The 24,205-nt window shown below is 39.9% G+C and overlaps 2 protein-coding genes across 2 annotated transcripts in view; both read right to left on the bottom strand.

The window, feature by feature from the left end:
* Positions 1–24,205, bottom strand: part of LOC134843580 (ruvB-like 2) — a 269,223-nt gene that overhangs the window by 61,628 nt on the left and 183,390 nt on the right. The window lies entirely within an intron of this gene.
* On the bottom strand, positions 2,508–2,876 carry LOC134845020 (uncharacterized). The gene has a single exon (XM_063861851.1). It carries the CDS (start codon positions 2,874–2,876, stop codon positions 2,508–2,510), a length of 369 nt encoding a protein of 122 aa, XP_063717921.1.

The following is a 24,205-nucleotide window of genomic DNA, read 5'->3' as shown; positions in this document are numbered from 1 at the left end:
AAACAGGCGCTGGACGGATTCGAACATAGGACATTTACCATCTAGTACTTTTCTCAAAAACCACGTGTACCGAAAAAACTAAAATTAAATCAAGAGTTTACAACTGTCGACTTAGCAGTCTTTGTTCACTCGAACATTTTTGGTATAAATTGATTGATTTTTTGTTTTGCTACTATAGAAAACGAAAATTTAATCTTTTCTAGTTTACACGGTGTACTTGAGCTTTTTCTTGCTTTAAACGTTGATTTGATTATAAATTAGTTGGCTGAACGTGTTTAGTAATTCAGTTTTGCGTTTTTGCCAATTTTGTTTTTGCTGAGTTCTGGTTTTCAATTTCTTTCCCGGAGTTTTCCTGATTACATGTGAAAATTTGAAGTCATCTAAGATGGTTGTCAATTGTCAAACTGGCATATAACACTCGACCTCATTTTGCAGTTGCAAAATAAGTTAAGAAAAAAGGGGTTGGGTAGTTGCTATTTATAAAACTTAAAACGCTGGCTTAACGGTCGTGTAAGTGTCAGTTGAAATTATTGCCTATGGTTGTCGTCGCAAGGCTGCTTTAGGGTGAGGCTCTCGTTGTCGTGAATCTTCGTTTGCTGGTTGATTGCAATAAACCAGACTAACAGGTGCTAGTCTAATGGCTGGTATTGACACAATTTTGTCTCTTATTTTGACGGTGTAAACGCGGGTCTGGCCATCATCGGTTGGTTTGTTTTCTGTGATCCGTCCAATTGGCCAGATTCCTCGTGGCGTCATATCCTGAAGAATTCAGACATTTTCTCCTATTTTGATAGGCTATTTGAAAAAAAAAACAGAAATAACGACAGTTTTTGAAACGGAAAAATCCCCTTTCGATTAAAAAAAACAAGTGCTGGACGGATTCGAACATAGAACATTTTTACCATCTAGTACTTTTCTCAAAAAAAACGTGTACCGAAAAAACTAAAAATAAATCAAGAGCTTACAACAGTCGACTTAGCAGTCTTTGGTCACTCAAACATTTTTGGTATAAATCGATTGAGTTTTTGTTTTGCTAGTATAGAAAACGAAAATGTAATCTTTTCTAGTTTTCATGGTGTAATTGAGCTTTTTCTTGCTTTAAACGTTCATTTGATTATAAGTTAGTTGGTTGCACGTGTTTAGTAATTCAGTTTTGCGTTTTTCCCAATTTTTTATTTGCTGAGTTCTGGTTTTCAATTTCTTTCCCGGAGTTTTCCTGATTACATGTGAAGAGTTGAAGTCATCTAAGATGGTTGTCAATTGTCAAATTGGCATATAACACTCGACTTCATTTTGCAGTTGCAAAATAAGTTAAGAAAAAAGTGGTGGGGTAGTTGCTATTTATAAAACTTAAAACGCTGGCTTAACGGTCGTGTAAGTGTCAGTTGAAGTTATTGGCTATGGTTGCCGTCGCAAGGCTGCTTTAGGGTGAGGCTCTCGTTGTCGTGAATCTTCGTTTGCTGGTTGATTGCAATAAACCGGACTAACAGGTGCTAGTCTAATGGCTGGTATTGACACAATTTTGTCTCTTATTTTGACCTTGTAAACGCGGGTCTGGCCATCATCGGTTGGTTTGTTTTCTGTGATCCGTCCAATTGGCCAGATTCCTCGTGGCGTCATATCCTGAAGAATTCAGACATTTTCTCCTATTTTGATAGGCGGGGTCTTCTTTGACCATCGTTGTCTTGGCAGTAGTGTTAGGATATACTCCTTCAACAAGCGTTTCCAAATATGGGTTGCGATTTGTGTGCGAAATTACATTGTCGACTGAGTCTTGAGGGTTGTTGAATTTGTAGAGGTGGCATGCTGGCGTATGCTCTGCCAAGAAGAAAATGATTTGCGGTGAGGGCTTCAACATTATCGGGAGATGATGAAACTGTAGTGATGGGTCTTGCATTCATGAAGTGTTGAACTTCGCAAAGAATGGTGTTGAATATGTCGTCTGTTAGAATCTGGCTTCCTATGATGACATAAAACGAGTCTTCGACTGATCTTATGAGTCGTTCCCATACACCTCCGAAATGAGGAGCACATGCAAAGTTGGAGGTCCATTCAATGTGATGGTTGGCGTAGAATTATCGTGTAACATCGGCGTCGAAGTGTCTGCTGAGTTCTTTTTCGGCTGCGGTGAACTTTGTTCCGGTGTCAGAAACAATTTTGGCTGGCTGTCCTCTGCGTGCGAAGAGTCGTCTTGAGGTTTTGATGATGGCGTCGGCTGATTGGTCCTTGCACATCTCAAGATGTACGGACGGCTCGTGTTGTTATGCAAGTCATTACAACGCCGTAGCGTTTTTTGTAGGTTCCTGCGGTTTTCGAAGCAAACAGTCCAAAGAGATGTAATCCTGTTTTGAAGGGTTTATCTTCCGGAAATCTGCAGGTGGGTAGGGGCGCAAGTTCCGGTTGTAGTACAGTTGCGTGTTGCCGTCGGCGGTCGTAACAATTTTTTATGATCTTGTCAATGTGTGCGCAAACACAGAGAATCCAATACTCGTTTTGAAGAATATTTTTCAGTGCTGGCGTGGCAAATGCTGGTTGTCTTTGTGGGTTTGTCGTATAAAGAGGTGAGCTGCTGGGTGGTTTCCATCAAGGATAATTGGGTGTTTTAAGCAATAGTCCAATTGAGACTTCTCGAGGCGTCCACTTGCTCGCAAGAGTCCGTCTTCGTCTAGAAATGGTGACAGATGTCGAAGTCTGCTAGTTGTGTTGATTGGTTTGTTTTGCGTCAATGCGTTGACCTCTGGGTTGAAGCTGTCTCGTTGCGTCTGCTTGAAGATAAAATTCTTTGCGGCAATCATGTTGTTGCTTGTCAGGTCGGTGATCGGATTTTCGTTGCGGGAGTGTAGTCCTTTATCTTTAGAAATCCTGGCGGCACGCATCACGTATGCGATTGTTCGGAGAATTCTTGTCAATTAGGAGAATCTGCTGTAGTCGATGGAACTTTGTACTGTCTTTTCGGCGGAAGCTTGAAAAGCTAGCACTGGGGTTGTTGCCATTTCATCCATGTGTCCAGTTCGATCGTTGGGTTGCAAGGTATCCGTATTGGCGTCATTTAATTGTAGTTTTGGCCAGTTGCATTCTGGTTCACATTTAAACTTTGGCCCGGTGAACCATCTTGACTTGTTACTGAATTCCCAATTGGGGTATTCCACGGGTTCCGTCGTCTGCTGGGTTTAGGGGTCCTGGGCAATGTTTCCATTGACTCGCTTGAGTGCTTTCCAAACTTTGTGCAATTCTGTGAGCCACAAAAGTTTGTTGTCGTTTAGCAGATCCCTGTATTCATTGAAGCGCTGTTATTCATCGTTATTTCAGGTGATGTGGCGTAGGTTTCAATTCACCAGAATGAAGCGAGAAGATCCGAGACTTGTGTGTCGTCAGTTGATATCTGTATTGGGGTGGATGTTGCTTGGTGGCGTGAGAAGTATCCAATGTCGTTGTTCGGTCCTGCTATTGTCCATCCTAGGGCTGTAAGGACTGCTCGAGGAACATTTTGATTTCCTTTGATGATGGTCATCGGGCTGATGATGTCAACATTGTCCGTTCCAATCACGACGGCTACGTCGTTGTTGTTGAAGTCTGGAAAACATATATCTTTAAGGTGGTCGTATTGGCTGCAGATCTCGTTCAAATTTTCGAGCTCTGCTGCATTCAAGTTGAGGTTCTCTTTGATTAAAACATTAGTTAGTTCAAACGCTAAAGTGTTATTTCCAAATGAATGAATTGTAATATCCACTGAACTGAAACCTCCAACGAGAAGTTGTTCCTGATGGTTCGTTTCCTCCAGTTGAAGATATGCTGCTGTCGGTTGCGATATCTAGCTGTTTATACTTCCTGTATCAAAAAAGGCGTATACATTAGGGTATATGTTGCGGTGTCGTAATGTTACTGGTAACAGTAGCAGCAGTGAGCTGTTGATTCTTGATATCTTCTTTTGGCTGCCAAGATGGTTGACTTGATTCGGTCGCTGGTTTGGATTAAACTTTGGTGTTCTTTGTTTTCGTTGTTCGTCGTGTAGAGTTGCTGATTACTTTTGCTGCATGTGTGCTTTGATTGGGCAGTCTTTCACTTGATGTTGGCCAAGGCAATTGTAACAAACTTTCTTTTCCGAAACGAGTCTCTTCTTCTCTTCCAAAGTTGAATTCTGATACTTGCTCCAGTATGCTGGGTGGTGAGTTTGTCCGTCGAAGGGACATGGGGACCGGGCATTGGTACTCCGGTTTTGAGAAGTCTTCTGTGAAGGCTGGTTGGTTGATGGTCGAGATCAATTGGCGTGTCGAAGTCTTGGCGCTATTTGTTGTCGATCGCTCAAAAGTAGGGTCATTTGCTGCGGTTGCATTGGTGGTAAATGATCGCATGCTAATGCAAACTGTTTTATCCAGTTGTTGAAGGCGATGAGGTTAGGCTGGTCGATGTTCTGGGCGGTGATTTACTGTGTCCACTGAAGCTGCTGATGGTGTTGCAGTTTGCTGACGGCAAATTGTATGTATATTGTAGAGATCAAATCGTCTTTGAACCCAAGCGTCTGCAACGTCTCAACCATGTTACTGATGAATGTGGAAAATTCCATGTACGAATCCCTGCGATGAGTTGACTGTTGCTTGAAGCTCGGTATTCTGTTGATGAAGTCATTGATGATGATGTCGGGTCGTCCATATCGTCGTCGTAGTTCATGGAGGGCAGCGCTGTACATAGTGCTATTGCAGGAGTAACCAGAAATAGCATAATTTGATTTTCCAGTCGTTAAAGTCTGCAGATGAGTCATCTTTTCGGCGTCCGAGATGGGTTGATTGTGGATTGTTGCTTCGAAGAGTCCGAACCACATGCTCCATTTCATAGGATTTCCGTCGAAAGGCTCAATTTTTACTTTTGGGGGTCTAGTCATGAGACTGTAGTTTGTTTGCGACTGTCCGTTACTTGATGTCTGAGAATCTGCTGCTGAGATGAACTGCTGTTCTTTAACTATGTTGAGGCTGAGGCTCGCGTTGGTGGTGTCATGTTCTGTTTGTTGAAGAGGTGGTCTGTTTATTTCGAAACCTGTCTGGAGGACTTGCTGCTGGGTATCTTGGCTATCTGAGGAGTTTTGGTCCTCTACTGTTTGCTGAGCTGATGATCCGAGCTGATGGCTGCTGCTGGATTTTGTTGACGTCTGGCTAGAGTCCCTATATAGTATTGGCTGTTGTTGCACTGAATCAGCTGTGTGTGGGGCTTGAACTGTCGTGGCATTAGTGTTCTGCTGTGTGTAGTTGTCTCTGCTGTATTTTCTTGTAGCATCTGTCTAAATTCATCCATGATGTCGTCGTGTTTGTCTTGTATATAAGTGAAGCGGTTGATGAGATCCTCCGCAGTGGCATGCTCAGTCGGGTGGTCTACAAGGTACGTAGTGGCGTCTTCGAAATTGCTGAGAATTTTCTTCATCTCGGTTTCTGATTCAGCTATGTTGTAGTTCGTATTAATGTCATTGATGGCTTTTTGTACTCGTCTGAAGAGGCGCTCTAGTGGGGCGATGAGAAGATTTCTCTGGGAGAGAGGAGAGAGTGGTTTTATTTTTCATGGCTAGTTTGTCGTAGCTGATCGTTGTTGTCGTTGCAGTTGCTGTAGTTGTCGTATCCAGTCAAAGTTTTGACCTACTTTGTTAGTTGTTGTCCTAAATAGCTAGACCCAAACTTAAAAGGAACGAAACAAAAGAACAATGGTGCAAAAAATAAATTTTCAACTAAGTTAACGAAAAAAAGAATAAGCAATTGAAAGTTACAAATGCTTGATAGTAGTTCGTTCCGATACTTAAACAGGCGGAAAATAATATAAACCAAACGTAAAGTTAACGTTCCTTTACCAAAGTTAAGCTATGGGGATTCTGAATTGTTAAACCGATTTTTTTTCCTTAAGCAACTGCAAAACGAGCGTGTTCCTTGGTTGGCACTAAAGACAAACTGTGCTTCCAGCCTGGTCAAGGGGTAGAGCAAGGATGTGGTTTCTGGCAATTTATCTGAGTGCCATATAGAAAACTAAAATATAAATTTTTCTAGTTTAAACGGTGTACTTGGGCATTTTCTTGCTTTAAACAATGATTTGATTATAAATTAGTTGGTCGCACATGTGTGGTAATTCTGTTTTGCATTTTCCCCAATTTTGTTTTTGCTGAGTTCTGGTTTTCATATTCTTTCCCGGAGTTTTCCTGATTACATGTGAAAAGTTGAAGCCATCTGAGAAGGTTGTCAATTGTCAAATTGGCATATAACAGCTACAAATGGGACTGATTTATCATTTTGGTACTTGTGAATACAATCATTTTATAATAGACTAGAGGTCGTTTACGCGCACTACAAACCTCTTACGTGCTTTAACCCTGAAAAACTTCCAAATTTAAATAATGACCTCTATCCTATTATAAAAAAATATTACACTCTAACTCCTTATTACACTATCACAAGTGTTGCCCTACTGAAGAGTCCTCTTTGAGGTGTTCATCGACCCTCGTGGCTAAGTTTCTGACTGTTTGGCCGACATAGGTGGAGTTACATCACTACATGTAAGCTTATACGCCACTTTGGATCTCAGTTCACGATCAAAGGAATTTTTGAGAGATGGAAAGCATGTTTTCAATTTTCTTGTTGTAAAAATTATTTGTGCCCCGGATATTTGCCGAACCTTTGCCGCTTGAGATGGATTGCCTCGATATTGCATTGTCAAAAGGGGGGATCTATCGAAATGAATAAGGTTAGTATTGCAAAGAACGTGGCCAAAACAATCGAATGTAAAAAATCATCGATAGAAAATTTATCAAGCGGTAACAAAGCAGAAAATACCTTAGCAGAAACCCTTCAAGGTGAAAAAACTCAAAAACAAAGACGACGCAGAGCATCTCATTAATTGCGATAACACACAGATACAGCATTGCAAGCTATCAGATAGAAAATGCAAAAGCCACTAAGTCCAAAAAATTAAAACCTTTCCAAAAAGCACCTAAATGGCCAGATTCCTCGTGGCGTCATATCCTGAAGAATTCAGACATTTTCTCCTATTTTGATAACCGGCGTCTTCTTTGACCATCGTTGTCTTGGCAGTAGTGTTAGGATAAACTCCTTCAACAAGCGTTTCCAAATATGGGTTGCGATTTGTGTGCGAAATTACATTGTCGACTGAGTCTTGAGGGCTGTTGAATTTGTAGAGGTGGCATGCTGGCGTATGCTCTGCCAAGAAGAAAATGATTTGCAGTGAGGGCTTCAACATCATCGGGAGATGATGAAACTGTAGTGATGGGTCTGGCATTCATGAAGTGTTGAACTTCGCAAAGAATGGTGTTGAATATGTCGTCTGTTAGAATCTGGCTTCCTATGATGGCATAAAACGAGTCTTCGACTGATCTTATGAGTCGTTCCCATACGCCTCCGAAATGAGGAGCACATGCAAAGTTGGAGGTCCATTCAATCTGATGGTTGGCGTAGAATTATCGTGTAACATCGGCGTCGAAGTGTCTGTTGAGTTCTTTTTCGGCTGTGGTGAACTTTGTTCGTTGTCAGAAACAATTTTGGCTGGCTGTCCTCTGCGTGCGAAGAATCGCCTTGAGGTTTTGGTGAAGGCGTCGGCTGATTGGACCTGGCACATCTCAAGATGTACGGCTCGTATTGTTCTGCAAGGCATTATAACAAGTTTTTTGTAGGTTCCTGCAGTTTTCGAAGCAAACGGTCCAAAGAGATGTAATTCTGTTTTTTGAAACGGGAAGGGTTTATCTTCCGGAAATCTGAAGGTGGGTAGGGGCGCAAGTTCCGGCTGTAGTCCAGTTGCGTGTTGCCGTCGGCAGTCGTAACAATTTTTTATGATCTTGTCAATGTGTGCGCAAACACAGAGAATCCAATACTCGTTTTGAAGAATATTCTTCAGTGCTGGCGTGGCAAATGCTGGTTGTCTTTGTGGGTTTGTCGTATAAAGAGGTGAGCTGCTGGGTGGTTTACATCAAGGATAATTGGGTGTTTTAAGCAATAGTCCAATTGAGATTTCTCGAGGCGTCCACTTGCTCGCAAGAGTCCGTCTTCGTCTAGAAATGGTGACAGATGTCGAAGTCTGCTAGTTGTGTTGATTGGTTTGTTTTGCGTCAATGCGTTGACCTCTGGGTTGAAGCTGTCTCGTTGCGTCTGCTTGAAGATAAAATTCTTTGCGGCAATCATGTTGTTGCTTGTCAGGTCGGTGATCGGATTTTCGTTGCGGGAGTGTAGTCCTTTATCTTTAGAAATCCTGGCGGCACGCATCACGTATGCGATTGTTCGGAGAATTCTTGTCAATTAGGAGAATCTGCTGTAGTCGATGGAACTTTGTACTGTCTTTTCGGCGGAAGCTTGAAAAGCTAGCACTGGGGTTGTTGCCATTTCATCCATGTGTCCAGTTCGATCGTTGGGTTGCAAGGTATCCGTATTGGCGTCATTTAATTGTAGTTTTGGCCAGTTGCATTCTGGTTCACATTTAAACTTTGGTCCGGTGAACCATCTTGACTTGTTACTGAATTCCAATTGGGGTATTCCACGGGTTCCGTCGTCTGCTGGGTTTAGGGGTCCTGGGCAATGTTTCCATTGACTCGCTTGAGTGCTTTCCAAACTTTGTGCAATTCTGTGAGCCACAAAAGTTTGTTGTCGTTTAGCAGATCCCTGTATTCATTGAAGCGCTGTTGTGCTGTCGGTCCACATATACGTAGAGCTGGTGTCAATCCTTTGTTCTCTGCGAATGAATTTTGCGAGGCGAGCACCAAAAACTGCGGCTTGTAGTTCCAATTTAGTTTTGGTGTGTTGTTTTAGAGGAGCCACTCGAGCCTTTCCTAGAATAAAGGTGCTGCTGATTTGCCGAGTGACACTGTTGCTGTATACAAAATAAGCGACTGCTGCTAGAGCGCTGTAGGAGTCATCTGAAAAAACATGAAAAGCGATGTTGTCGTAGCTGTATCCAAAATAGTGTCGAGGTATTTCCTCTGTCTGTAGATAGTTTCTCTCGTCGAGAAGCTCAGAAAGTTCTGGTATCAATTCTCGTGTAATTTGGTCGTCCCACTTCACTCCTCTCCTCCAAATTGCTTGCTGATTATTCGTAGTCGCATAGTAATAGGTGCTGCTATTCCAATTGGGTCAAAGATTGAAGAAGCTGCGCGAATTTTGTTCCGTTGTTTAGGTTTCTTCTAGGCGAGTTCGTGTAATTTGTCAGTAGTGAAACTGAGTGTATCATTACTTACTCTCCATCTTATTCCGAGAACTCGCTTGAAGATTTTGTGGTCCATGATTTCGTCTACGGTGATGGATCTATGTTCTTCTTGTATCTTTTGCAGAATTCTATAATCCGTAGTGATCCACTTCGTCAGGTTGAAGCTTTCTTGTTGTAGCACTTGTCGAAGGTCTTCTATGATTTTCACTGCGGTGTCAATTTCATCGATGGCTTTGAAGACGTCGTCCATGTAGAAGTTCTCGTAGACAAGTTTTTGATGTGGGGATGGCTTTCAGCATTGTAAATGGCTTTCAGCATTGTAAAGTTCTCAAAGCGTAAATTGCAGAAGTAGGAGAATATTTGGCTCCAAAATTGAATCGAGTGTACGAAAAAATTAGGGTTATTCCGCTCCCCAGAGGAAACAAAGAAATTTTCTGTTTTCGGGGTTAACAGAAACATGCATATACATGCCTTCAATGTCGGCAGTGATGGGATGCTTTCGTTCGCGAAATCGAGTTATTACTCCTAGTAAATTGCAGAGCAAGTCAGGTCCAGTGAGAAGCATATCAGTCAGACAAATTCCTTTAGATTTGGATTCGGCATTGGAAACACGGCGAAGTTTTCCTGACTTGTTTGGGTTGATTACGTCATGTTCAGGTAAAATCCATCCTGTCGAAGGTATTTCGTCTTGCTCTAATTTCCTTTTGTAGTGCTTGCTGAGATCCTGGTCAATTTAATTTTGGTAGAGAGCCAACTTTTCTGAATTCTTTTCAAGTTGTATTTTTATCCGGTTGTTTTGAGCAATTGATGCTTTATAGTTGTTGGGAATATATGCATTTGGTTTCCACAGAAGTGAAAGTTGATATCGGTTAACGTATAATGATATGGTTTTCAGGAGTGTTTGCATGGCGTGTCTTTCGTCCGATGACATCGTTATTTCAGGTGATGTGGCGTATGTTTCAATTCACCAGAATGAAGCGAGAAGATCCGAGACTTGTGTGTCGTCAGTTGATATCTGTATTGGGGTGGATGTTGCTTGGTGGCGTGAGAAGTATCCAATGTCGTTGTTCGGTCCTGCTATTGTCCATCCTAGGGCTGTAAGGACTGCTCGAGGAACATTTTGATTTCCTTTGATGATGGTCATCGGGCTGATGATGTCAACATTGTCCGTTCCAATCACGACGGCTACGTCGTTGTTGTTGAAGTCTGGAAAACATATATCTTTAAGGTGGTCGTATTGGCTGCAGATCTCGTTCAAATTTTCGAGCTCTGCTGCATTCAAGTTGAGGTTCTCTTTGATTAAAACATTAGTTAGTTCAAACGCTAAAGTGTTATTTCCAAATGAATGAATTGTAATATCCACTGAACTGAAACCTCCAACGAGAAGTTGTTCCTGATGGTTCGTTTCCTCCAGTTGAAGATATGCTGCTGTCGGTTGCGATATCTAGCTGTTTATACTTCCTGTATCAAAAAAGGCGTATACATTAGGGTATATGTTGCGGTGTCGTAATGTTACTGGTAACAGTAGCAGCAGTGAGCTGTTGATTCTTGATATCTTCTTTTGGCTGCCAAGATGGTTGACTTGATTCGGTCGCTGGTTTGGATTAAACTTTGGTGTTCTTTGTTTTCGTTGTTCGTCGTGTAGAGTTGCTGATTACTTTTGCTGCATGTGTGCTTTGATTGGGCAGTCTTTCACTTGATGTTGGCCAAGGCAATTGTAACAAACTTTCTTTTCCGAAACGAGTCTCTTCTTCTCTTCCAAAGTTGAATTCTGATACTTGCTCCAGTATGCTGGGTGGTGAGTTTGTCCGTCGAAGGGACATGGGGACCGGGCATTCGTACTCCGGTTTTGAGAAGTCTTCTGTGAAGGCTGGTTGGTTGATGGTCGAGATCAATTGGCGTGTCGAAGTCTTGGCGCTATTTGTTGTCGATCGCTCAAAACTAGGGTCATTTGCTGTGGTTGCATTGGTGGTAAATGATCGCATGCTAATGCAAACTGTTTTATCCAGTTGTTGAAGGCGATGAGGTTAGGCTGGTCGATGTTCTGGGCGGTGATGTACTGTGTCCCATGAAGCTGCTGATGGTGTTGCAGTTTGCTGACGGCAAATTGTATGTATATTGTAGAGTTCAAATCGTCTTTGAACCCAAGCGTCTGCAACGTCTCAACCATGTTACTGATGAATGTGGAAAATTCCATGTACGAATCCCTGCGATGAGTTGACTGTTGCTTGAAGCTCGGTATTCTGTTGATGAAGTCATTGATGATGATGTCGGGTCGTCCATATCGTCGTCGTAGTTCATGGAGGGCAGCGCTGTACATAGTGCTATTGCAGGAGTAACCAGAAATAGCATGATTTGATTTTCCAGTCGTTAAAGTCTGCAGATGAGTCATCTTTTCGGCGTCCGAGATGGGTTGATTGTGGATTGTTGCTTCGAAGAGTCCGAACCACATGCTCCATTTCATAGGATTTTCGTCGAAAGGCTCAATTTTTACTTTTGGGGGTCTAGTCATGAGACTGTAGTTTGTTTGCGACTGTCCGTTACTTGATGTCTGAGAATCTGCTGCTGAGATGAACTGCTGTTCTTTAACTATGTTGAGGCTGAGGCTCGCGTTGGTGGTGTCATGTTCTGTTTGTTGAAGAGGTGGTCTGTTTATTTCGAAACCTGTCTGGAGGACTTGCTGCTGGGTATCTTGGCTATCTGAGGAGTTTTGGTCCTCTGCTGATTGCTGAGCTGATGATCCGAGCTGATGGCTGCTGCTGGATTTTGTTGACGTCTGGCTAGAGTCCCTATATAGTATTGGCTGTTGTTGCACTGAATCAGCTGTGTGTGGGGCTTGAACTGTCGTGGCATTAGTGTTCTGCTGTGTGTAGTTGTCTCTGCTGTATTTTCTTGTAGCATCTGTCTAAATTCATCCATGATGTCGTCGTGTTTGTCTTGTATATAAGTGAAGCGGTTGATGAGATCCTCCGCAGTGGCATGCTCAGTCGGGTGGTCTACAAGGTACGTAGTGGCGTCTTCGAAATTGCTGAGAATTTTCTTCATCTCGGTTTCTGAGTCAGCTATGTTGTAGTTCGTATTAATGTCATTGATGGCTTTTTGTACTCGTCTGAAGAGGCGCTCTAGTGGGGCGATGAGAAGATTTCTCTGGGAGAGAGGAGAGAGTGGTTTTATTTTTCTTGGCTAGTTTGTCGTAGCTGATCGTTGTTGTCGTTGCAGTTGCTGTAGTTGTCGTATCCAGTCAAAGTTTTGACCTACTTTGTTAGTTGTTGTCCTAAGTAGCTAGACCCAAACTTAAAAGGAACGAAACAAAAGAACAATGGTGCAAAAAATAAATTTTCAACTAAGTTAACGAAAAAAAGAATAAGCAATTGAAAGTTACAAATGCTTGATAGTAGTTCGTTCCGATACTTAAACAGGCGGAAAATAATATAAACCAAACGTAAAGTTAACGTTCCTTTACCAAAGTTAAGCTATGGGGATTCTGAATTGTTAAACCGATTTTTTTTCCTTAAGCAACTGCAAAACGAGCGTGTTCCTTGGTTGGCACTAAAGACAAACTGTGCTTCCAGCCTGGTCAAGCGGTAGAGCAAGGTTGTGGTCTCTGGCAATTTATCTGAGTGCCAGATAGAAAACTAAAATGTAAATTTTTCTAGTTTACACGGTGTACTTGAGCATTTTCTTGCTTTAAACAATGATTTGATTATAAATTAGTTGGTCGCACATGTGTGGTAATTCTGTTTTGCATTTTCCCCAATTTGTTTTTGCTGAGTTCTGGTTTTCAATTTCTTTTCCGGAGTTTTCCTGATTACATGTGAAAAGTTGAAGCCATCTGAGAAGGTTGTCAATTGTCAAATTGGCATATAACAGCTACAAATGGGACTGATTTATCATTTTGGTACTTGTGAATACAATCATTTTATAATAGACTAGAGGTCATTTACGCGCACTACAAACCTCTTACGTGCTTTTACTCTGAAAAACTTCCAACTTTAAATAATGACCTCTATCCTATTATAAAAAAGGGTAAAACCTATTAGAACAATAGAAACAGAAAAATAAAACAAACGAAAGCCACAAAAAATGGGAAATGTTGAAAATGACTAAAAAAAAACTTTGATAAAACCCTCTTACGGTCAAATTTCAAACATTGACAGAAAAAATTTCTGTTTGACAAACAGAGCAAGAAGAGTCCACTAAGCCGATAAAAAAAAGTTTGAAAGTCAAAAAATAATTCAAATTAATTGAGACCAAAAATTATTTTAAACCCACCTCATCGTCGAAACAACACCCTCAAACCAAAATTCCGCTCGTCGTGCGATATAACGCAAAATCGATAAAACGAAATCCGAAAAGCCGAAACTGAGGAAGAAGAAAAACGCTAAAAAAATTTTTTTTAACAAATCGATCGTAAAATTACAAACAAGATAAGAAGAAAATTTTGATCAAAAGAGATAATATGCAAAACAAAGCGGTTTTTTGTAGATAATAGGCTTCCAGGAAATGAATCCAGAAGAAAAGGTTTTTGTGAGCGTACTTATTTCAGGAAAAAAGTCTAGCACCCGATCGCAAAACTTTTTTTTATCGCAAATTTAAATAGTAGTAAACTAATAAAAAATTAAGAAAAACCAAGCCAAACTGTATAACACATTTTGAATATCGCTAAAAGATGCCAAAACAATTTAATGTAGTAAAAAGTAAAAAAAACAGCATTGAATAAAAAAATTTGATCAAGCGGAAGAAAGCAGAAACCCTCTAAGGCAAAAAACTCAAACACAGAGGCGAAGCGGACCTTTTAAGGCGATACCGAACATATACAGCAAGGCAAGCTAACAGACAGAAAATGATAAGGCCACTAAGTCGAAAAAAACACAATTGAAACATTTCAGAAATTTGTCTGGAATAATGTTCAGTGCGACAAATTGAACTGCATTAAAACTTTTATAAGAAATTTAAAATTATAATTCAAACGTTGTCGCACATTTTGTGCATCATCAGGATTGTAAATATTTTTGATTTTGACATGTCCGTTTTTCAACTTTTAGCCATGTTATACATATACTATAAGCTTAGTGTTAACTCCCGGCTCCTGAATTTATCGCGTGTGTTGATCCTCGGCCTCTCTCTCCAAATATGCAAAGCCTCTAGTGTGAGTAGCTTATGAGTGTTGGCTGTTTGGTCTATAATCTCTAACGCCTACCTCCTTATTACACTCTAACAAGCGTTGCCCTACTGAAGAATCCTCTTTGCGGTGTTCATCGACCCTCGTGGCTAAGTGTCTGACTGTTTGGCCGACTTAGGTGGAGTTACATCACTACATGTAAGCTTATACACCACTTTGGCTCTCAGTTCACGAGCAAAGGAATTTTTGAGAGATGGCAAGCATGTTTTCAATTTTCTTGTTGTAAAAATTATTTGTGCCCCGGATATTTGCCGAACCTTTGCCGCTTGAGATGGATTGCCTCGATATTGCATTGTCAAAAGGGGGGATCTATCGAAATGAATAAGGTTAGTATTGCAAAGAACGTGGCCAAAACAATCGAATGTAAAAAATCATCGATAGAAAATTTATCAAGCGGTAACAAAGCAGAAATTACCTTAGCAGAAACCCTTCAAGGTGAAAAAACTCAAAAACAAAGACGACGCAGAGCATCTCATTAATTGCGATAACACACAGATACAGCATTGCAAGCTATCAGATAGAAAATGCAAAAGCCACTAAGTCCAAAAAATTAAAACATTTCCAAACAGCACCTGCAAAAATTCAGAAGTTTGTCCGGAATGATGTTCAGTTTGACAAAACACGTCTACAAACACAATAACAAGCGTTTAAAAGGTGTTCGGACATAATAAAAGAGCAGCAACTGAGCCAAAAAAAGTTACTTAGACTCCCGTCGAGCAAAATTGTTTCCCTTTGAAAATCTTCGGAAAATTGTGAAAACCTAAATTTTTACGCTGCCCCCTCCGTTAACACACTAGAGCATAAAAAATATAATTTTCTTGAAAAAATGCAAATTAACTCACTTACTCGATAAAACAAAAAACGAAAAATTTGAGGACTAACGAGCTAAAAAAAATAAAAGGAACAAGGATAGCCGGTTACTAATCAAGTAGAACAGAATCTTCGGACCATAGTCTTTAAAAAATCTACAAGATAAAACTTTTTCAAGTTAGTTTTTCAGCGTGAGGTGATAACAAAATCTGATGTAAAACTATCACAGTGATACAGGCAAATAGATACAAAATTTTTTCAGAAAATTGCCTAGAAAAACAAAAAAAGAAAAATTCAAAAGATTTCAATTTGTTTTAAAATTTTCTCAACACAGGGTATACTTTCCACGACTGAAATGGCTTTAATATGATGTATAATCAATAGCAAAAAGTTCGGACAGACAAAATTAAATAAAAAGAGCAATTGACCTATTTTGGAAAAAATTTGCACGCAAAATGTAATTTTTCAGTCCGATTTTGTGTTCCAAGGTTGTCTGAAACAAAAATTGCATGCAAGATCTGTCGAAATGGTACGATGCTCTTTTTAAATAATTCTGTCTGTCCGAACTTTTTGCAATTCTCTATACCACTCAACCCAGTCCGATGACTATTTGTGCTAGCTGATTTTGGCGTTGAAAACAAAAAAAAATTAAAACCTGACCGGATCTAAAATTCCTCCCTATTTTCAATATTCGGAACCATAAATATCTTTTCAATTCATAAAAAGGCCAATCCATGAATGTTAGAAAAAAATCATCCTTGAAAAACATGACAAGGAAACATATAATAAAATATTTCAAAATTTAAAAAAAAATGATTTGATATGTAACAAGGATAGCCGGCTTCTGTGCAAGTAGCGCAGAATGTTCCGAAAACATTCGTAGCAAAACTACAAATACAAAATTTTTTTTATCTTCAAATAAAGCAAGGGTAAGCAAAAAACAAAATAAATTTATAGTTTTCGAATCTCCTCTCATCTTCGCTTTGTAGTACTGATGTACAAAACATTTTTACCAGGAATAAATGTGTCCCCGTATTTGCTGCGCAGCTGTCCATTGACGTATTTTTTAGTCTTTTTCTATGTTCAAATTGAAAAAAAAAGTAAGAAAAAAAACAAAAAAAACTAAAACACATCCGATGACAAAGTTCATTGCCACTTTCAGTTCGACAAATTGAACTGCATTAAACCTTTTATAAGAAATTTAAAATTATAATTCAAACGTTGTCGCTCATTTTGTGCATCATCAGGATTAAAATTTTTACAATTTTTACAAATCAATCATAGATCTGAAACATGATAAACATGTCTAAAAATGCTTTAAAACTTTTTTGACCAATCAAATTTAAACAACTGTAATTACATAGTCAATTACGTAATCAATAATAGTATTTTTCTGTAGATTTTTGATATTTTTGTTACAAAATTTCGATTTGTAAACATTTTTGATTCTGACATGTCAGTTTTTCAACTTTTAGCCATGTTATACATAGACTATAAGTTAGTGTTAACTCCCGGCTCCTGAATTTATCGCGTGTGTTGATCCTCGGCCTCTTCCTCCAAATATGCAAAACCTCTAGTGTGAGTAGCTTATGAGTGTTGGCTGTTTGGTCTATAATCTCTACCGTCTACCTCCGTATTACACTCTAACAAGTGTTGCCCTACTGAAGAGTCCTCTTTGCGGTGTTCATCGACCCCCGTGGCTAAGTGTCTGACTGTCTGGCCGACTTAGGTGGAGTTACATCCACTACATGTAAGCTTATACACCACTTTGGATCTCACTTCACGATCAAATGAATTTTTGAGAGATGGAAAGCATTTTTTCAATTTTCTTGTTGTAAAAATTATTTGTGCCCCGGATAATTGCCGAACCTTCGCCGCTTGAGATGGATTGCCTCGATATTGCATTGTCAAAAGGGTGGATCTATCGAAATGAGTAAGGTTAGTATTGCAAAGAACGTGGCCAAATTAATCGAATGTAAAAAATTATCGATAGAAAATTTATCAAGCGGTAACAAAGCAGAAATTACCTTAGCAGAAACCCTTCAAGGTGAAAAATCTCAAAAACAAAGACGACGCAGTGAATCTCATTAATTGCAATAACACACAGATACAGCATTGCAAGCTAGCAGATAGAAAATGCAAAAGCCAATGAGTCCAAAAAGTTAAAACATTTCCAAACAGCACCTGCAAAAAATCAGAAATTTGTCCGGAATGATGTTCAGTTTGGCAAAACACGTCTAAAAACACAATAATTTTTTAATCTTCAAATAAAGCAAGGGTAAGCCAAAAACAAAATAAATTTATACGTTTACGTATCTCCTCTCATCTTCGCTTTGTAGTACTGATGTACAAAACATTGTTACCACGAATAAATGTGTCCCCTTATTTGCTGCGCAGCTGTCCATTGACGTATTTTTCAGTCTTTTTCTATGTTCAAATTGAAAAAACAAATAAGAAAAAAAAACAAAAAGAACTAAAAACACATCCGATGACGAAGTTCATTGCCACTTTCATGGAAAAAGAACAAAAAAGTAAAACACACCTGAAGACGAAGTTTCTCCTTACTTTCAGAGAAAAAAACAAAAACTAAAACACACTCAAGACAAATTATAACCCCACTTTCAGTGGAAGGAACAAAAGAAACTAAGATACACCCGAATACAAAGTTCCACTCCATTTTCAATTAAAATGGACCCTTCCGTCATGCGACGGTACGTGCACAAGTTGGATAGGGTCGTACCAACGCTATATAAATACATCGGCAAAATGTTATGAATAAATCAAGTCGATATTAATGCATCAAGAGTATTGTCAATTAAAATCTACCCTCCTCGATTATAGCACAGATAGAATTGTATAAGTTGGATGTATTTTTAAGATTTTTGCACCCACTAAGGCAGAGGATGCATTCCTCAAAAAGTGCAAAACTTGTTTTTGTTCTTATAAAGTTTATTGTGTCCGAGTATGATTCGTTCAGTTTCTCGCTTAGTTTCTCTGCTAGTTTCTTGATGGTTTTTGTAGAGCCTGGTACTGCTCCTCCGGTACACGCAAAAGTTAGTGCAACAAAGCTGCTGTGTTCCACATCCAGAGTTCTTTGTTGGTATTTTCATGTTTTGACACTCTCATGATATTTGTAGGCGTCATATAGCTTTGGGGCAGGATTTAGCATGGGGGTTGAAAAATTTTACATCATTATCTTTTCAAGAGTAGCACGCTTAGCAATTCGACGCTCCATTCTGTGAGCGTCAAATTGGCGTCCATTTCCAGTTTTTCAACCTCGTTACTCATAATTTCTGGAAAAGTCCGTGTTACTGAGGATGTCTAATCCTTTCGTTCTTAGTGGTAGTGCAAAAAGGTTGGGTTCTTCATCGGTTATATGGTTTTCACCAGTAATACTAGGAAGTAGCTGATGTCTTACATTTTTCTCAATTTCATCCATTTTCTTAAACTCTTCCGGAGTTGTTCTGGTTAGAAAGCTTAATTTATTTTGAACTCCCTTTGTGTAGCAGGAGTACGCATTTTGTGGTGATGTTTTAGCTATTTTGGAAAGCTTTTCAGTTAGGGTAGCTGTCTTTTCAATTTCGCTTTCCATGTATTTATGGCATGCTGATGGTATTCCTATAACCGGTTCAAGGACCCTAAAACCGTCTACCATTGTAATATTTGTGCCTTTGAATACTTTTATGGCGCTGTCACGACGGTTTTCTTTTACTATGAGTTAACGCTTGGAAGGCTTCACATCGTATCCAAAAGCCTTTCCGTGCACATCCAGGTTGTCCAGTATTGCGCGGAGACTCCTAAGATCACCTGCATCGCTTCCATCATCCGCGTACCATTTTTGAATGACATTTGGTTTTTGCAGGAGCTCAATCAGTGGGATTATCCCAATTACGTACAAAGCCAATACTAGAGGATCACCTTGCGTTGTGCCTTCGGTAGATGTCAAGACCGTGCTATTGAGATATACATTTGAGGGATGATTATATGAGTTGGCCAGTGCAAGATGTAGCGCCGGACAAAGGATTTCTACGTTTTTTAGAGCAAGTTCTCTTTTGAGCGAGTTGAAGTCATTTTCTGCATCAATAAGTAATATGGCGTCCGCTTTCAGTTTTTCAAACTCGTTCCTCAAGCTGTGGTTAGCATATTCGATTCCACATTTCTGGCCTAAGCAGAGTTGGAAAATTTTTTCCGAGATTTTTAAGGTCTGATTTAATACATTGGGTGATTGTTTTGCCAATTATTCTTTTCAGAACTTCGCTTATACCAATAGGCCGTACCCCTGAATTTTTGTCCAGAGGTATCAGGCGACACGAGTTGTGCGCCGATAGGTTTTCATGAGGGAGAACTTTAGTTGCTATTGTATAGGATAGTTTGTACGGAACAAGTAACATGAATAGTTTACAAAATACACTAATTCTTTCAATTACAAGAAAAATACTTACCGCAGAGCAATCATCCCTTGCAAGGCAACTAAATAAAAAAAAACAGACATAACGACAGTTTTTGAAACCGAAAAATTCCCTTTCGAATAGAAAAAAAACAGGTGCTGGACGGATTTGAACATAGGACATTTACCATCTATTACTTTTTACCAAAAACCACATGTACCAAAAAAACTAAAAATAAATCAAGAGTTTACAACAGTCGACTTAGCAGTCTTTGGTCACTCGAACATTTTTGGTATAAATCGATTGATTTTTTGTTTTGCTACTATAGAAAACGAAAATGTAATCTTTTCTAGTTTACACGGTGTACTTGAGCTTTTTCTTGCTTTAAACGTTGATTTGATTATAAGTTAGTTGGTTGCACGTGTTTAGTAAATCAGTTTTGCGTTTTTCCCAATTTCGTATTTGCTGAGTTCTGGTTTTCAATTTCTTTCCCGGAGTTTTCCTGATTACATGAGAAAAGTTGAAGTCATCTAAGATGGTTGTCAGTTGTCAAATTGGCATATAACACTCGGCCTCATTTTGCAGTTGCAAAATAAGTTAAGAAAAAAGGGGTGGGTTTGTTCCTATTTATAAAACTTAAAACGCTGGCTTAACGGTCGTGTAAGTGTCAGTTGAAGTTATTGGCTATGGTTGTCGTCGCAAGGCTGCTTTAGGGTGAGGCTCTCGTTGTCGTGAATCTTCGTTTGCTGGTTGATTGCAATAAACCGGACTAACAGGTGCTAGTCTAATGGCTGGTATTGACACAATTTGTCTCTTATTTTGACGGTGTTATCGCGGGTCTGGCCATCGTCGGTTGGTTTGATTTTTGTGATCCGTCTAATTGGCCAGATTCCTCGTGGCGTCATATCCTGAAGAATTCAGACATTTTCTCCTATTTTGATAACCGGCGTCTTCTTTGACCATCGTTGTCTTGGCAGTAGTGTTAGGATAAACTCCTTCAACAAGCGTTTCCAAATATGGGTTGCGATTTGTGTGCGAAATTACATTGTCGACTGAGTCTTGAGGGCTGTTGAATTTGTAGAGGTGGCATGCTGGCGTATGCTCTGCCAAGAAGAAAATGATTTGCGGTGAGGGCTTCAAGATCATCGGGAGATGATGAAACTGTAGTGATGGGTCTAGCATTCATGAAGTGTTGAACTTCGCAAAGAATGGTGTTGAATATGTCGTCTGTTAGAATCTGGCTTCCTATGATGGCATAAAACGAGTCTTCGACTGATCTTATGAGTCGTTCCCATACACCTCCGAGATGAGGAGCACATGCAGGGTTGAAGGTCCATTCAATCTGATGGTTGGCGTAGAAATATCGTGTAACATCGGCGTCGATGTGTCTGTTGAGTTCTTTTTCGGCTGCGGTGATTTTTGTAACGGTTTCAGAAACAATTTTGGCTGGTTGTCCTCTGCGTGCGAAGAGTCGTCTTGAGGTTTTGATGATGGCGTCGGCTGATTGGTCCTTGCACATCTCAAGATGTACGGACGGCTCGTGTTGTTATGCAAGTCATTACAACGCCGTAGCGTTTTTTGTAGGTTCCTGCGGTTTTCGAAGCAAACGGTCCAAAGAGATGTAATCCTGTTTGTTGAAACGGGAAGGGTTTATCTTCCGGAAATCTGAAGGCGGGTAGAGGCGCAAGTTCCGGCTGTAGTCCAAGTGCGTGTTGGCGTCGGCAGTCGTAACATTTTTTTATGATCTTATCAATGTGTGCGCGAACACAAAGAATCCAATACTCGTTTTGAAGAAAATTTTTTAGTGCTGGCGTGGCAAATGCTGGTTGCCTTTGTGGGTTTGTCGTATAAAGAGGTGAGCTGCTGGGTGGTTTACATCAAGGATAATTGGGTGGTTTAAGCAATAGTCCATTTGAGATTTCTCGAGGCGTCCACGTGCTCGCAAGAGTCCGTCTTGGTCTAGAAATGGCGACAGATGTCGAAGTCTGCTAGTTGTGTTGATTGGTTTGTTTTGCGTCAATGCGTTGACCTCTGGGTTGAAGCTGTCTCGTTGCGTCTGCTTGAAGATAAAATTCTTTGCGGCAATCATGTTGTTGCTTGTCAGGTCGGTGATCGGGTTTTTGTTGCGGGAGTTAGGCCGAGTGACACTGTTGCTGTATACAAAATAAGCGACTGCTGCTAGAGCGCTGTAGGAGTCATCTGAAAAAAACATGAAAAGCGATGTTGTCGTAGCTGTATCCAAAATAGTGTCGAGGTATTTCAGAGCATATCAGTCAGACAAATTCCTTTAGATTTGGATTTGGCATTGGAAACACGGCGAAGTTTTCCTGACTTGTTTGGGTTGATTACGTCATGTTCAGGTAAAATCCATCCTGTCGAAGGTATTTCGTCTGGCTCTAATTTCCTTTTGTAGTGCTTGCTGAGATCCTGGTCCATTTAATTTTGGTAGAGAGCCAACTTTTCTGAATTATTTTTAAGTTGTATTTTCATCCGGTTGTTTTGGGCAATTGATGCTTTATAGTTGTTGGGAATATTTGCATTTGGTTTCCGCAGAAGTGAAAGTTGATATCGGTTAACGTATAATGATATGGTTTTCCGAAGTGTTTGCCTGGCGTGTCTTTCGTCCGATGACATCGTTTTTTCAGGTGATGTGGCGTAGGTTTCAATTCACCAGAATGAAGCGAGAAGATCCGAGACTTGTGTGTCGTCAGTTGATATCTGTATTGGTGTGGCTGTTGCTTGGTGGCGTGAGAAGTATCCAATGTCGTTGTTCGGTCCTGCTATTGTCCATCCTAGGGCTGTAAGGACTGCTCGATGAACATTTTGATTTCCTTTGATGATGGTCATCGGGCTGATGATGTCAACATTGTCCGTTCCAATCACGAGGGCTACGTCGTTGTTGTTGAAGTCTGGAAAACATATATCTTTAAGGTGGTCGTATTGGCTGCAGATGTCGTTCAAATTTTCGAGCTCTGCTGCATTCAAGTTGAGGTTTTCTTTGATTAAAACATTAGTTAGTTCAAACGCTAAAGTGTTATTTCCAAATGAATGAACTGTAATATCCTCTATCGTTTGCGAGTTGAAGAAACCTCCAACGAGAAGTTGTTCCTGATGGTTCGTTTCCTCCAGTTGAAGATATGCTGCTGACGGTTGCGATATGTAGCTGTTTATACTTCCTGTATCAAGAAAGGCGTATACTTTAGGGTATATGTTGCGGGGTAGTAATGTTACTGGTAACAGTAGCAGCAGTGAGCTGTTGATTCTTGATATCTTCTTTTGGCTGCCAAGATGGTTGACTTGATTCGGTAGCTGGTTTGGATTAAACTTTGGTGTTCTTTGTTTTCGTTGTTCGTCGTGTAGACTTGCTGATTAAATTTGTTGCATGTGTGCTTTGATTGGGCAGTCTTTCACTTGATGTTGGCCAAGGCAATTGTAACAAACTTTCTTTTCCGAAACGAGTCTCTTCTTCTCTTCCAAAGTTGAATTCTAATACTTGCTTCAGTATGCTGGGTGGTGAGTTTGTCCGTCGAAGGGACATGGGGAGGGGGCATTCGTACTCCGGTTTTGAGAAGTCTTCTGTGAAGGCTGGTTGGTTGATGGTCGAGATCAATTGGCGTGTCGAAGTCTTGGCGCTATTTGTTGTCGATCGCTCAAAACTAGGGTCATTTGCTGCGGTTACATTGGTGGTAAATGATCGCATGCTAATGCAAACTGTTTTATCCAGTTGTTGAAGGCGATGAGGTTAGGCTGGTCGATGTTCTGGGCGGTGATGTAGTTGAATTAGTTGGTCGCACATGTGTGGTAATTCTGTTTTGCATTTTCCCCAATTTTGTTTTTGCTGAGTTCTGGATTTCAATTTCTTTCCCGGAGTTTTCCTGATTACATGTGAAAAGTTGAAGCCATCTGAGAAGGTTGTCAATTGTCAAATTGGCATATAACAGCTACAAATGGGACTGATTTATCATTTTGGTACTTGTGAATACAACCATTTTATAATAGACTAGAGGTCATTTACGCGCACTACAAACCTCTTACGTGCTTTTTCTCTGAAAAACTTCCAAATTTAAATAATGACCTCTATCCTATTATAAAAAAGGGTAAAACCTATTAAAACAATAGAAACTGAAAAAATAAAACAAACGAAAGCCACAAAAAATGGGAAATGTTGAAAATGACTTAAAAAAACTTTGATAAAACCGTCTTTTGGTCAAATTTCAAACATTGACAGAAAAAATAATTCAAATCAATTGAGACCAAAAATTATTTTAAACCCACCTCATCGTCGATACAACACCCTCAAACAAAAATTCCGCTCGTCGTACGATATAACGCAAAGTTAGGCCACAAAGCCGATAAAATGAAATCCGAAATCTTCAATGAAAAATGCAAAAAAAAAACAAAATTTTAACAAAACGATTGTAAAATTACAAACGAGATAAGAAGAAAGTTTGATCAAAAGAGATAATATGCGAAACAAAGCAGTTTTTTGTAGATAATAGGCTTCCAGGAAATGAATCCAGAAGAAAAGGTTTTTGTGAACATACTTATTTCCGGAAAAAAGTCTACCACCCCATCGCAAAACTTTTTCTTATCGCAAATTTAAATAGTAGTAAACTAATAAAAAAATTAAGAAAAACAAAACCAAACT

Source organism: Symsagittifera roscoffensis, chromosome 4, assembly GCF_963678635.1.
Source record: "Symsagittifera roscoffensis chromosome 4, txSymRosc1.1, whole genome shotgun sequence".
NCBI lineage: Eukaryota > Metazoa > Xenacoelomorpha > Acoela > Convolutidae > Symsagittifera > Symsagittifera roscoffensis.
The sequence above is the reverse complement of the archived record's forward strand: the minus strand, read 5'-3'. Positions and strand labels throughout refer to the sequence as shown.